The sequence below is a fragment of the Haliaeetus albicilla genome, chromosome Z (genome assembly GCF_947461875.1).
Source record: "Haliaeetus albicilla chromosome Z, bHalAlb1.1, whole genome shotgun sequence".
Lineage (NCBI taxonomy): Eukaryota > Metazoa > Chordata > Aves > Accipitriformes > Accipitridae > Haliaeetus > Haliaeetus albicilla.
This window is the reverse complement of record NC_091516.1, coordinates 51,167,263-51,179,806: the sequence shown is the minus strand read 5'-3', so window position 1 is coordinate 51,179,806 and position 12,544 is coordinate 51,167,263. Positions and strand designations below refer to the sequence as shown.

General features: G+C 40.7%; 1 protein-coding gene across 3 annotated transcripts in view; it reads left to right on the top strand.

Moving 5' to 3' along the window:
* The window catches only part of MCC (MCC regulator of WNT signaling pathway), a 225,732-nt gene that overhangs the window by 178,330 nt on the left and 34,858 nt on the right, over positions 1-12,544 (top strand). For all 3 annotated transcript variants that reach the window (XM_069775900.1, XM_069775901.1, XM_069775902.1), the window contains 3 exons: positions 10,340-10,486; positions 10,814-10,903; positions 11,583-11,731. In XM_069775900.1, the coding sequence (XP_069632001.1) occupies positions 10,340-10,486; positions 10,814-10,903; positions 11,583-11,731 (386 nt within the window). The remainder of the gene's footprint in view (positions 1-10,339; positions 10,487-10,813; positions 10,904-11,582; positions 11,732-12,544) is intronic.

The window sequence follows — 12,544 nt, the reverse complement described above, 5'->3', positions numbered from 1 at the left end:
ATCCAAACTAAAAAAGGCTGGAAATCTGTTCACGAAAAAGATGAAAGATCCAAGAGAACGTGACCTCAATCTCTGTTACTTTTAAAATTTGTTGACTTTGTCCCTTTTAAATCTGCAGAGTTTTGACTAGATATGAAATAATGTTGTCTTTAAAACAGGCAGTTTCAAGTTTCTGTTCAATTTGAGTGACAACTGAGACAACTGTATCTTGGTAGAATTATTGGAAGTGTTGCTCTTCACCTACTGGCAGCAGATCAACCTTTTATGCAAATACTGTGCTTCTAAAACAACATTGTTTTGTAGCGAGTGTATCATTTTAGCATGAAGGGGCGTTGTGTGAGACTTCCAATCTTCAGATACCACTTTGCAAAACTAACTATCCTCTCTTAACACTAAAAAAAAGGTGTGTGCGATGAGGGAAGAATAGTAATCTGCTATCATGTAAAACAAGACCACTTCAACTTTTCCTTTGTAAAATTTAGTTTTATTATATAACATAAGTGTAAGTTGTTTTCAGTCCTGAAGTTTTTGGACTGGTTTTATAATTACACTTCTTTTTAAGCAGAGGCAGTACTACCCCTTGAGCTACAGAAGCAGCATTTATACACCCGGTGAATTATTGCAGGATTGGGACGGGGGGATGGGGGTGGCAAGCGGGCAGAGAATAGAAGCATGTGCTTGTGAAATTTGCTTACACAAATGCAGATATTGACACTACAGGTGATATGGATCAATATTGGGATATCAAACAAGAAAAAAATAGATGGCCTTGAGGACAGAATTAATAGAAAAAGATTTAAATTTTGAGAGGTACAGAATGCAAGTTAAGGTGCTTAGAAGATTGGTAACAAGAGTTTATGCCGACAGCCGGGAGCTCCTGAGTTAAAAAACAGAAAATGGGAAAGAATTGGTGTTTGTGATCACCAGCGATCACCAGAGATCAGCAAAATCTGAATTTGATTTCTTTTCACAAGTGCTGGAGAAAGCAAGTAAGAATGGGAGCTAATGGCTGTTCAAACTTAGAGACCAAACTGGAGTGAGAACAGATTAGTGTAAACCATTCATGGTTGTATTAGGCCAGAAATCAGACTGTGAGGTGTCTAACAGACAAGAGGATTGTGCTTTTGGAGAAACAGTAAGGAGTAAGGCTACTGACTAATAGGCTACTTTGAAAATGGAGCTTTAAAATACTAAAGTTATGTTTGTATAATGAAATGTGTGACTATGCAGGGATACCTATTAAACCCAGGATGGTTACATGAGGATTGTATCCAAAGGAAGGCAAAAAAGCGTACTTTTAATTGGCCCAGTTAATACAGCTGCATTAATCCTAGAGCTAGCCTTAGTATCTCTGCACAATACTGTTATGTTTTGCCTGGCTGCCAGCAACAGCAGAGGGTTGGATCAGATGATGGTGAAAATGCTGTTTAGTTCTGTGTATGCGGATACTGCTTGACTTGGTCAATCTGTATTGGACTCCCCAGTGAACCAAGCATTTGTGGAGCCACACAAGTACTGGCTATGTTATTGAGTATTTCACAATTTCCTTAGTATAGGCAGGGCCTAGGACTGAAAGGATGGTGTGTTAATCATGCTGATCTAGTAGTTGCTGGCCTGTCTCTTGGAACTGCTGGCAGGGATGCTGCATGTGTTACTGATGCCTCTTTGTTATGGAAGCATCTCTGATGGAAACAGAACTAGGTCATCAACTTGTTTCGTGTTAAGTGGCTAGAGCAATTGTCGGATGATAGCAGCAGTGGGATGTTACTGACCTGAGTTATGTTCACACCACTGACCCTGGAGAGGGTAAGTCTTGAATTGCTCTGTAGAGACTGTGAGCTGTCTCGTATACAGCAAGCCAGTTTAAATGTTCATTCCTCTTTAATTAAGGAAATTCTTCTTGGACAGATTGGATAGATGTCTTGCCCAGTAGACGAAGGGTTAATGTTGGATTGTCACAGAGCGTAACAAAATCAAGCAGCCTCCATACTCAGGCACAGCTGGCAGGGGTTTTTTTCAGTTGTTTTCATTTAGTTTGTGCCTATAGAGCACTTTATTGAAACATGGTTTTTAATATCATCCTGAACTTGCAGAACAACTGGTTTATTGCCCCCACCAGAGAAGTTTGTCCATGGCATATGACCCTGTCAGCAACAGTATATAACTGTTGCACTGGAAACCGTATTTGCATTTTTAATGTAATGGTGTACATGGTTTTCTTTGACCTATTAAATATTTTCTGCATGCCACCTGAACTCAGAGTCACTTCAGATTATTTCCCTGGAGAGTGGGAAGGGAGATCCAACTAAAATTTAGTTATTGTTTTTTTCAAATTAAATTGGGTGAAGCGAATAAGCTTGAAGTTGACCAGATCAATAGGTCTGTTGCTTTAGACCAATGTCTGTAATCAAGCAGAGTGCTTTTAATACATTTTTCTCAGGCTTGTTGGAGATTTAATTTAATTAGGTATTTACTGTGCTCAGTTAACAGATTGAGCCTCTTTCTAGAACAGTGGCTAAGAAACAATATACATATGGAATTTATTTCTCACAGGTCATTAGTAAATGAGGTAATCGCTTATTTCTGTAGGGTGCCTGCAGTGTAGCGGCTAATGTCATAACATAGAGGTTTATTTTACCTCTGTATGATATTGCCATATTAAAAATAAAATCGATTTAAGTCTGGGCCAGTCAATGGCCTAGAAACTGTTCACATATAGCTGACCATAATCCTGAATCCAGTAATACAGATAAGATGCCAGGGAACTTCTGTACCAGTTCGTGAGATTAATGTTATTATTACATGAGAATAAGGTTGTAATCAGGTCAGCACTATTTATGACTGCTATATGTGGTAACAGACTTAAATAGTACTAGAAAAAGTAATATTCGTGTTCTTACACAAAATCTCTTGTATCCACCAGGGGAGTCAGATGAGCAGCACTGATACAGCATATAAACTCCATCATGACTGCCAAGTAAAAGTTGTGGGTTTTTTAATTACTGCCCATGAAAGTTGCCAGATGAGTAGTGCCTCAGCACAGTCCCAAAAGCAGCCTGTTGACATGAGAAGCAGTAGGTGTGGGCACTCTTCAGGCTTCTCTGAGTCTGTTCTGAAGAACTAAGTCTAAAGTGAAAAAGCGGTTCCAGCTCAGGAAGTGTCTTAAGTCTATTCTCTGCAAAAGCCAGATGTCAACTTGTTCAGTTAATCAAATGCTCTTAGTTGTGAGGATTGTTCTGTATCTCCTCCAAACTCTGTTGAATTCACCAAACTGACCATAACAAGAACAGAGTTGGTATTTTAGCTATCTTTAACGTAAGACCTTAATGAAAACATAATCAGCAGAGGACGTTTTAATGCATGATCCCTACAGCTGCCCAGATTGCCCCCACTCCAAGAAACTTCATTTTAGCACAAGGGCTCTCCCAAAATGCCTTGTTCTTGCGAGGAGTTGAAACCTACCCAAACCGCAGCAGGAGTCAGATCCTTGGCCTCGCAGGCACTGTTCTCGGATGACACAAAGCTGGCACGAACTGCTCAGCTGTCCTTGTTTTGGTGTCATTCGTGTTGGGATCAGAAGGTATTGTTCAGGTTGCTAGAGAACACTGGTACGTTATGAACATTTAGAGATTATTACCAGCTTGCACAGCTTAACGTGATCCTTGAACTGTTGTCTTCTTGTCTCTTGGTGCGCACCAGAAACCTGAGGTAGCAGCCAAAAGCTATTTCCGTTCTCTGCCTCCTTCAGTTGCATGGTATTTGCTTATGCAGCAGTATCTCCACTTAGCTGTTAACAAACTAGAGCTTTGCTTCTGTTTCCAAGCTTGTATGCAAATGGCTCAGTGATTAATCTGAAATGAAATGAGAAGCCTGAGATAGGCTTACTGCCCTCCTTTGTGCCACTGTGTGCCAGCCTGGATCAGAACACTTAAGTTGTGCTCAGAGCTTTTAGGGAATCCACCCCTCACCTCCCATGTCATGTCCTGCCACATCCTTGGTTTTTGTTGCTGTGCTTCCTTTGTAGAGGTGCGGCACCCAGATCTTTCCTCATGGAGCACTGCTTGAGGGAGTTTTGTCTGAAAGGTGTCAAATGCAGAGGAGCACTTGCTTGGTGACATATTTGTATTCCCCAGCGCTCTGTAGTCTCTCCTGCTGCTTAAAAAAGTCGTATGTATAAACCCTAGCAGTGTGCCTGTTCTCCTGCAGCTTGTTGTGTCTGTGTGTTGTTCCTTTTCTCTGTTCCTCAAAATAATTGTTCAGACTGCAGACTGATTTTCAGATCTGCCAGAGGAGTAGGGCTCCTAGTGACAGTTAAGTTCTTACATATTTCTTGAAAGTAGACATCTTTGACATTCTGTAAATGCCTCCTTTGAACTGATAAGAACTCCAGAGAATTCAGTGAGGAGATGGCCCTTACAAATACCAGGAAAGACTTCTTCACCATACTCGGTCAACTACAACAGACAACCTATAGGAAATCAGACCTTGTTAGCTGTGGTGCTCGCGATTTAAGAGGGGCTGAAAATTAGCTGGCTGAAAATAATCACCACTAGCCCTGATGGAAAGGTTAGCGGTGCTTTAGGCTGGGAAGGGCCCTCACCGCTGAAAGCAGCTTGAATTGTCACACCACTATTTCATTTTCCATCTTCTCCTCTACAGATTTGCAGTATGCATGAATAAATTAGAAAGTGGGAGAGGTATTTTCACTTCCTGTGCTTTGTTATACCTCACCTTTCTCCTCTATAACAGGGAGAAAAAATTAAAGTGGTATTAAAATGCTGAGGAAAAAAATGTTATTACTTGAAGGATTCAAAGATACTGCATGATGAAACAGGTCATAAGTAGGGTAGAAAGAAGACAATCACAGGGATGCCCCTTATTTGAAACTGGTTTAGAAACAAAAGCAGCAGGTGTCCTTTGAATGTGGAAATCAGTGACAAAAATATGCAGTTTGTAGCTGTCATTTTTTATTTGGGATATGTTAACCAATCATGTAGTTGTGAGTATGCATGTGTAAAATACAAAGAGTAAAAACATCTTTCTTAGATTCATGATTATAGATAATGAGCATATTCCACCAAAGTATTTTCTGTAACCCACTATGCATTTCTGCAAACATGTCCATGATGCCTGTTAATCACTTACGAAGTCTTTCATAAATCCAACATTACTGTAGTGTGTCGGCCCCTTTTCTCTACCCTTGCTGTCTCTTTATTTAGTTCTTAAGGTATCCACAAGAAATTATGCTTTATTTTTCCCTATTTCTTACTCCAATTCTCCGCATTCAAAGGAAAAAATCAGAAATGCAGCTAAACAATTGGTTCATATTGCTAAACATCAAATATTAATAAATAAAATTTCCAGTTACTTAAATTTATATTAATAACTTGAGAACATGTGTTTGCACCTGACTTATCTTGGTATCTAGGCTGTCCATTGGTCAGAAGTCTAATGGCTCTGTTGCCTTGTGTCTCACTTAATGCCCCGCTGCTGCTCTTTCCAAGGTTCCAGCACTACTTTACTTCTGTAATTCTTTGGACTTCCTCCAGCTGTTTAGAAGATCTTCTCTCTTTCCTTTTTTTCAATGTGGATTTCACAGATGTTTCCCTGGATTTCTCCTTTTTCCTCTGTTCTCGCCTCCTTTTTTTTTTTTCTGATCATATAATTAGACCTGCCTGTCAGCCACTTTCTATCTCAATTTAGAGTTCTAGAACTTTGGCAATTTTTATATCCTTCTGGATATGTCTGTCTGTAAACTAGTATGATGCAAGGGTTGAAGAAATCTTTTCTTTAAATCCTTCCTTGTTATTCCTCCCCAACTCAAAAATCCACACTTTTCTGTCTTTCAGTTGAACTTTTTTTGGTTCTGTTTCTTTACTTGTCTTCACCCATTGGATTTTGCCAATTTTGTCATCCATTTCCAGTGAGATCTGCCCTTCCTCTGTCTCCAATTTCCAGTTGTTTATTGTGTCTCACGTGCGGTACTGCAATTACCTTCTTTCTACTAATAAACATAACCTTCAGAATAACTTATATTGCATTGGTAATGACACTTGAGACTGGTAGAAGTATTGAGCAGGGGTGGTCAGATAATTTTTAATCATACTTTTTAAACTAGTCTTTTCATAACTCATGCATTCACCAATCCAGAGAAGAAACTGGCTCTTCTGAACTCTTTTTTTTTTCATGATTCCCGTTCTTTGGTCTTCCTTTATTTTTCCTGTAGAATTACTACTAGTGTGAAAAGTACATTCTGAGGAGGTTGTGCATTCTGCTCTATTTACAGTGGAGGTTTCGGTGACCAGAAATAGTTACCTAAGCTGTCTCTGGGCAGTCTGGTGGGTGCGCAACCCAGTCATGAGATTCTGGCTTGGTGAATGTGTGAATTGTGAGATCGGTGATTTTACAGGTCAGACAAACTTGGCCTGTTATCCTGCTCAGAACTACCATCCAGTACTCAGCGTTGCTAAAGTTAGTGCAGTTATTTATAGCAATTAATTCAGCATGTAATTTCTCAGATGAAGTCCTGAATCAGTAAATACATCAAGAAGCATGAATAAGCAGGCAGTTTCTTTAAGTTGTAGTTGCTTCTATGATACAGTGTTAAAGCAGTGACTCACATAGAATGATAACTGTGCTGCACTCTAAGTTTTCTTTTATAAATGCTTTGCTGAGCAAAGCTTTGCCTGGCTACAGACTTAGTTGTGTTCATTTTTTTTTCTGTTGCTAACATTGTTTTACAGATCCTTAAGAATAATTGGCTTTGTGATCATGGCCAATAGTCGCTGCTCAGTAATAAAACATAGACTAAAGGAAACCTATCTGCCTTAAAGTTTTGTGTAATATTGTCCTTACCTAAGGTGGTTTTAAACTTTGGAGTCAATGAATGCTTAGCATTTTAAGCAACTTTACCACTCTGTTTCCTGATTGCCCTTAAATTTAGCATGTTACTTGTTTTAGGGCTGAAATCTTGCAGGACTGGGTTCTGGGCATAGGTGAATATTTTAGCAATTTTTAAGTCAGTTGAGGCAGGGATTTGATTTTATGAAGAATACATCCCTAGTGGTTTTCCTTTTTGTGTGGTGGGTTAACCCTGGCTGGACACCAGGTGCCCACCAAAGCAGTTCTATCACTCCCCCTCCTCAGCTGGACAGGGGAGAGAAAATGTAACAAAGAGCTCATGGGTCGAGATAAGGACAGGGAGAGATCACTCACGAATTACCATCACGGGCAAAACAGACTCAGCTTGGGGAAAATTAACTTAATTTATTGCCAATCAACCAGAGTAGGGTAATGGGAAATAAAACCAAATCTCAAAACACCTTCCCTCCACCCCTCCCTTCTTCCTGGGCACAGCTTCACTCCTGGATTCTCCACCTCCTCCCCCGTCAGTTGCACAGGGGGTCAGGGAATGGGGGTTGGGGTCAGTTCATCACATGTTGTCTCTCCCGCTTCATCCTCTTCAGAGGGAGGACTCCTCACTCGTCCCCTGCTCCGCCATGGGGTCCCTCCCATGGGAGACAGTCCTCCACGGACTTCTCCAGTGTGGGTCCCTTCTGCGGGCTGCAGTCCTTCAGGAGCACAGACTGCTCCAGCGTGGGTCCCCTGCGGGGTCACAAGTCCTGCCAGAAAACCTGCTCCGTGGGCTCCTCTCTCCATGGGGCCACAGGTCCTGCCAGGAGCCTGCTCCAGCGCGGGCTTCCCATGGGGTCACAGCCTCCTTCGGGCACCCACCTGCTCCAGCATGGGGTCCTCCCTGCGCTGCAGGTGGATATCTGCTCCACCGTGGACCTCCATGGACTGCAGGGGGACAGCCTGCCTCACCATGGTCTTCACCACGGGCTGCAGGGGAGTCTCTGCTCCGGCACCTGGAGTACCTCCTCCCCCTCCTTCTTCACTGACCTGGGGGTCTGCAGGGTTCTTTCTCTTATGTGTTCTCATTCCTCTCTCCGGCTGCTGTTTCTGTGCTGCAGCAACTTTTTTCCTTCTTAAATATGTTATCCCAGAGGCGCTACCACTGTCACTGGTGGGCTCGGCCTTGGCTGGCGGTGGGTCTGACTTGGAGCCAGCTGGTATTGGCTCTGTCGGACATGGGGGGAGCTTCTGGCAGCTTCTCACAGAAGCCACCCCTGTAACCCAACTCCCGCCAAAACCTTGCCACACAAACCCAGTACAGTTTGCTTTTAAACAATGCTGTAACTTAAGTACTTGGGGAATTTAGTTTGAAACAGCCCAGTTTTTAAAAGAAATAGTAATAAATATGATTTTGATTTAATGAAGTTTGGGGGTTGCTTTTTTTTTCCACAGTGTTAATGCCACAGTACAAATCCTATCTGCACTGGCATTCCAATTCTGCAAGCAGAAACACGCATACATGGTTTATTTCAGTTTTATGCATATCAGCAGGCTGAAATGATTGGTTTGCATCAGTAGAGCACTTCTGTCCCTAAGGTTCGCATTAGTGCAGCTGTACCCGTGTTGAAATTATGTATGTCTATATGTACAAAGGAGGCCTCAGCTGAAAATATGTAGAAGATATGTGCTACGAATGTGCACTTTATACACTCTGTTCAGTTAACTTCATGATGTAATTGCAGTTAAGATGTATAATTCTGGGACAAGCAACCATATCCATTTTTCAGCAAATTACTTTAAACATTGGGGATTTGATTTGAGGTTTTGTGTACTTTTATCTTTTTTTTTAACAGAGAGACCAATGGAGTGGTTTGGATTCATTTTGTGTAAGGTGTAGCACTCCTCCATGACTGAACAGGGAAGTTATAAATGCAGTTAGCCTTTATGTGCTCTTATTGTTGCCACCTACATCTTACTATTAGTAACATGCAATTATTCTGCTCTGTTATGTAAAACATGGATTTTTTTCTTTTTTGTAATTTGCACATACCTAAAAACTCTGTTACTTTGACAGTAAGTCCTCAGGCAACCTGACCTTCAGTTTGTATACAGCTGAGGGAGAGGCAGGGGTGCTCTTCAGGGAAGCAGAAGCAGACTGTAGAGGATCATAGGAGGCATAAGATAACTGCTTTGGTGACTGGAGAGAGTTCCATCATGAGCTTTTTCCTCAGTGAAGTAGGTTCTGTATGTGTTGTGCAGAGAATATGCTGACTGCTGCTTCTTCAAGCGAGATTGCTAAAGCACTGACCATGCACTTGGTGAGCCTATAGCTGAAGAAAGCCTAAGCTGTAATGCAACTTTGATATTTTTTGACTAGGGGATTTCAGCTTCCTTAATCAGTTCTTTGTGTAAACGTATTGTATTTAGTATAAAATCCCACCTTGTTTTAGAGAGTAGGAATCACGAGTTGCGTTTCATGCTACAGGGGGATATCAAATGGACTGGACTTCTGGTAAAATTTCACTAGTTCTGTTTTGTAGGTGGACTGTTCCAACAAAATCAGCACAGAAACTTGAGTATTAAAGTAAACACTATATTTGGGGAAATTTCCTCTTCAGATGGTTTCCTCCCCCTTCTCTCATCTCACACTTTTTGTTTGAGATTCTGTGGGAAAAATGAACCCTGTCACTTTACCTTGTGGCATAATTCCGGTGTTGAGCAGACCATTTATTCTTTGTCTGTTAAGAATTTTTCCAAGGTAAACACTGTAATCTTTAGCTCAGCTAGTTTGGCTTCTGCTGACTTTTTTTTTTCCCTTTAGTCCTGAAAATCTTTTGACGTCAGTTCTGGAAGTATCTGATGTGTTATGAGGACCATGCAGTGTTTGAAGTGTATGTTTACAGAGAGCTGCTGCAGACTGTTGGTTGGGTACTTTGCTGGTATTTTCTTGTCTGCACATTACTCGCTATATGGTAGCTTTACTTAACTGTAGTTTTGAAAGCATGATTAACGGTTGAATTCTTTGACCTTTAAATATGATGAAGTCACCCTGTGATACATTTATGTCAAGAGTTTTTTCAACACTGGAGCTTTCCATTAATAGCAGGATTTTAATTTGATTTGTTTAGGCATCATAATTTTAGGCTGGAGCATTAGCTTCACCCCAGAGAGAATAATTTCTATACATGTAGTACAGCTGCACTGAAGGGGTTATATAAAACAAGCTGAAACTTTGAGTAATTACTCTACAGTATGACATCTGCGTATTTCCACATTGCAAATAGTTCAAAAAACTGAAAACAATGGAATTTTAAGACAACCTCCATTCATCTGCTCCCCACATGAAACCTTTGTCTCCACCACAGGACAAAACACAACTTCTGTGCTAAAGCCGGAAGCAATTAGGCTTGGCTAGACAATGAGAAAACCTCCAAACTATTAAACCATAAAAGTGGAAAAACCAGAATGTTGTGTTTTATTGTAGGTTCGGGAACTGCAAACACGTTTGCAAAGCGTGCAGGCAACAGGCCCGTCCAGCCCAAGTCGTCTCGCTTCTGCCAATCGACCCATTAATCCCAGCACAGGAGAGCTGAGCACAAGCAGCAGTAGCAATGACATTCCCATAGCCAAGGTGAGCTATTGTGTGTTGCAGTAACACTGCTCATTATCTGGGAGAAGCAGGCTTCATTTTGCACAGCTGCTGTGCAAGTGTGTGATTAACTGGGAGATAGCTAGAATCCCCAGAGTTTTCTGGGGTCCTAAGCAGGCCCATGAACTTGAGCTGCAGAAAAGTGCTAGTTAATTAAGCACTAATGATTGTAATTCTCTCAGAGCACAGGTGTCAATTTTACAGCAGTTTACTTTGGGTTTGCAAGTGTAGTCAGTGAACAAATGCATTTTGTATAATCTTTATGGAGTGTGGGTTCCTGTGTAACCTATGCAGCATTCTGACTTACAGATTGCTGAAAGAGTGAAGTTGTCAAAGACAAGATCAGAGTCTTCATCATCTGATAGACCTGTCTTAGGATCAGAAATCAGCAGCATAGGGGTAAGGACTAGTAATTATGTGCGTGCATGATACCTTCTGAAGATGACCTGTGTTCCATTAAAAACAGCATTGTTTTCTTACTAAATTAATATATGAGCTAACTGAAAATACTTTAAAAGTTATTTTGGGAAGAATATTTCAACAGAGAATATTTCACCCAGTATTAAGATCTGATACCTGGTGGCTAGAAATCACTCTCTGAGTGACTTCAAGAGGGTAATTTTGGAGTCAATTCCTCCAAATTACTGTTCTTTAAGAAAAGACTGTTCAGTTGTATTTCACAACTTCAGTCAACAGAAAACTGAGTTCTGCTTTGTAATGCCAGTGTAAATCTGCAGTGCTGTTGTCACTGTGTGTTAATATTGTTTCACTGAAGAACTTAGCTCTGACCTTTTGCTAAGCTTTCAAGAAAGTAAATAACTTGCATATTAGGCTTTTTAAATGTATGATGAAGTAGTGGACTTCACCCTTTGGTTAGTAGAATTTTAAATCAAAACAGTTGTTTCTTAAAGTGGAAACTTGTAGATGTTCTATTCAATATAAAATTCATAGAAAAAAACTGAATAATGAATGCCTTGAAGTGAGTGCATGCAAGCAAATGCAGTTCTCAATGCAGACTGCCTGTGGGAGGAATCCAGTGGTTATCTCTTCACAATGATCTATTAACTGCCCTGTGCAGGTGTCTAGTACTGTGGCTGAACATTTGGCACATTCCCTCCAAGACTGCTCAAACATCCAGGAAATCTTCCAGACTCTTTATTCACATGGATCTGCTATCTCTGAAAGCAAAATCAGAGAGTTTGAAGTGGAGACAGAGAGATTAAATAGGTAAGGTTGAAAGTTAGACATGCTCAAATGTGTTGTCTGCTATTAGCTTTGTTGAAGTTACTACTTGTTTATCCTTTCCGAACATTTCTTGGTTCAGTCCCAGCTCAACTGTGGCAGCTGCAGATAAACATGGAATGTAGTTGATGAAGAGAAGATTGAATTGTATGCTAAGGATTCTTTCCATTAGTGTGACAGTTTGGTCATGCATTATTAGATCAGCATGGCACCTTCACCTGTGACAATTTGCACTGTAGAGTGTCCTTCTCTATGACTGACCAAGTAGACATGGCATCTTTTTTCGTAAGACACATCACTGCTAGAAATATGGATTCCCCTAACTTATTCTCCGTCATTCTGGAATTAGCTTCCTTGGTTTTGTCCTGATGAAACAAAATTACAGCATTAACTCTATCAGTGAATGTACCAATGTATGGTAGTGTAGTACATACACCAGTAAATAGACATGTCTGCAGAAGAAAGATTGCAGCTTTCTGGTTGCACTTAAAATACTGCTGGTGTTAACCTTCAATAAGCACTATCAAAACCAATGCTTCGTGTCCTCTTCAGCACATAAAATCAAAACTGTGGATCAGGAGCATGAGAATCGTGTCTCAGCATGTTTCCTTCCAAGTTCTCCCTTCCCCACAGCTATCTCAAATTTAGTCTGATCAGTACAATATCTCTTTTATTAGTAGCTCATGTTTTTGTAGTGCTGCAAAATATGCTCTTTCTTTTCTTTTTTTCTTTTTTTTTCCCTCTTTTTTCTGTGCACTGCACAATTACACTTTGACAACATGTATCCTTATAGGAGGT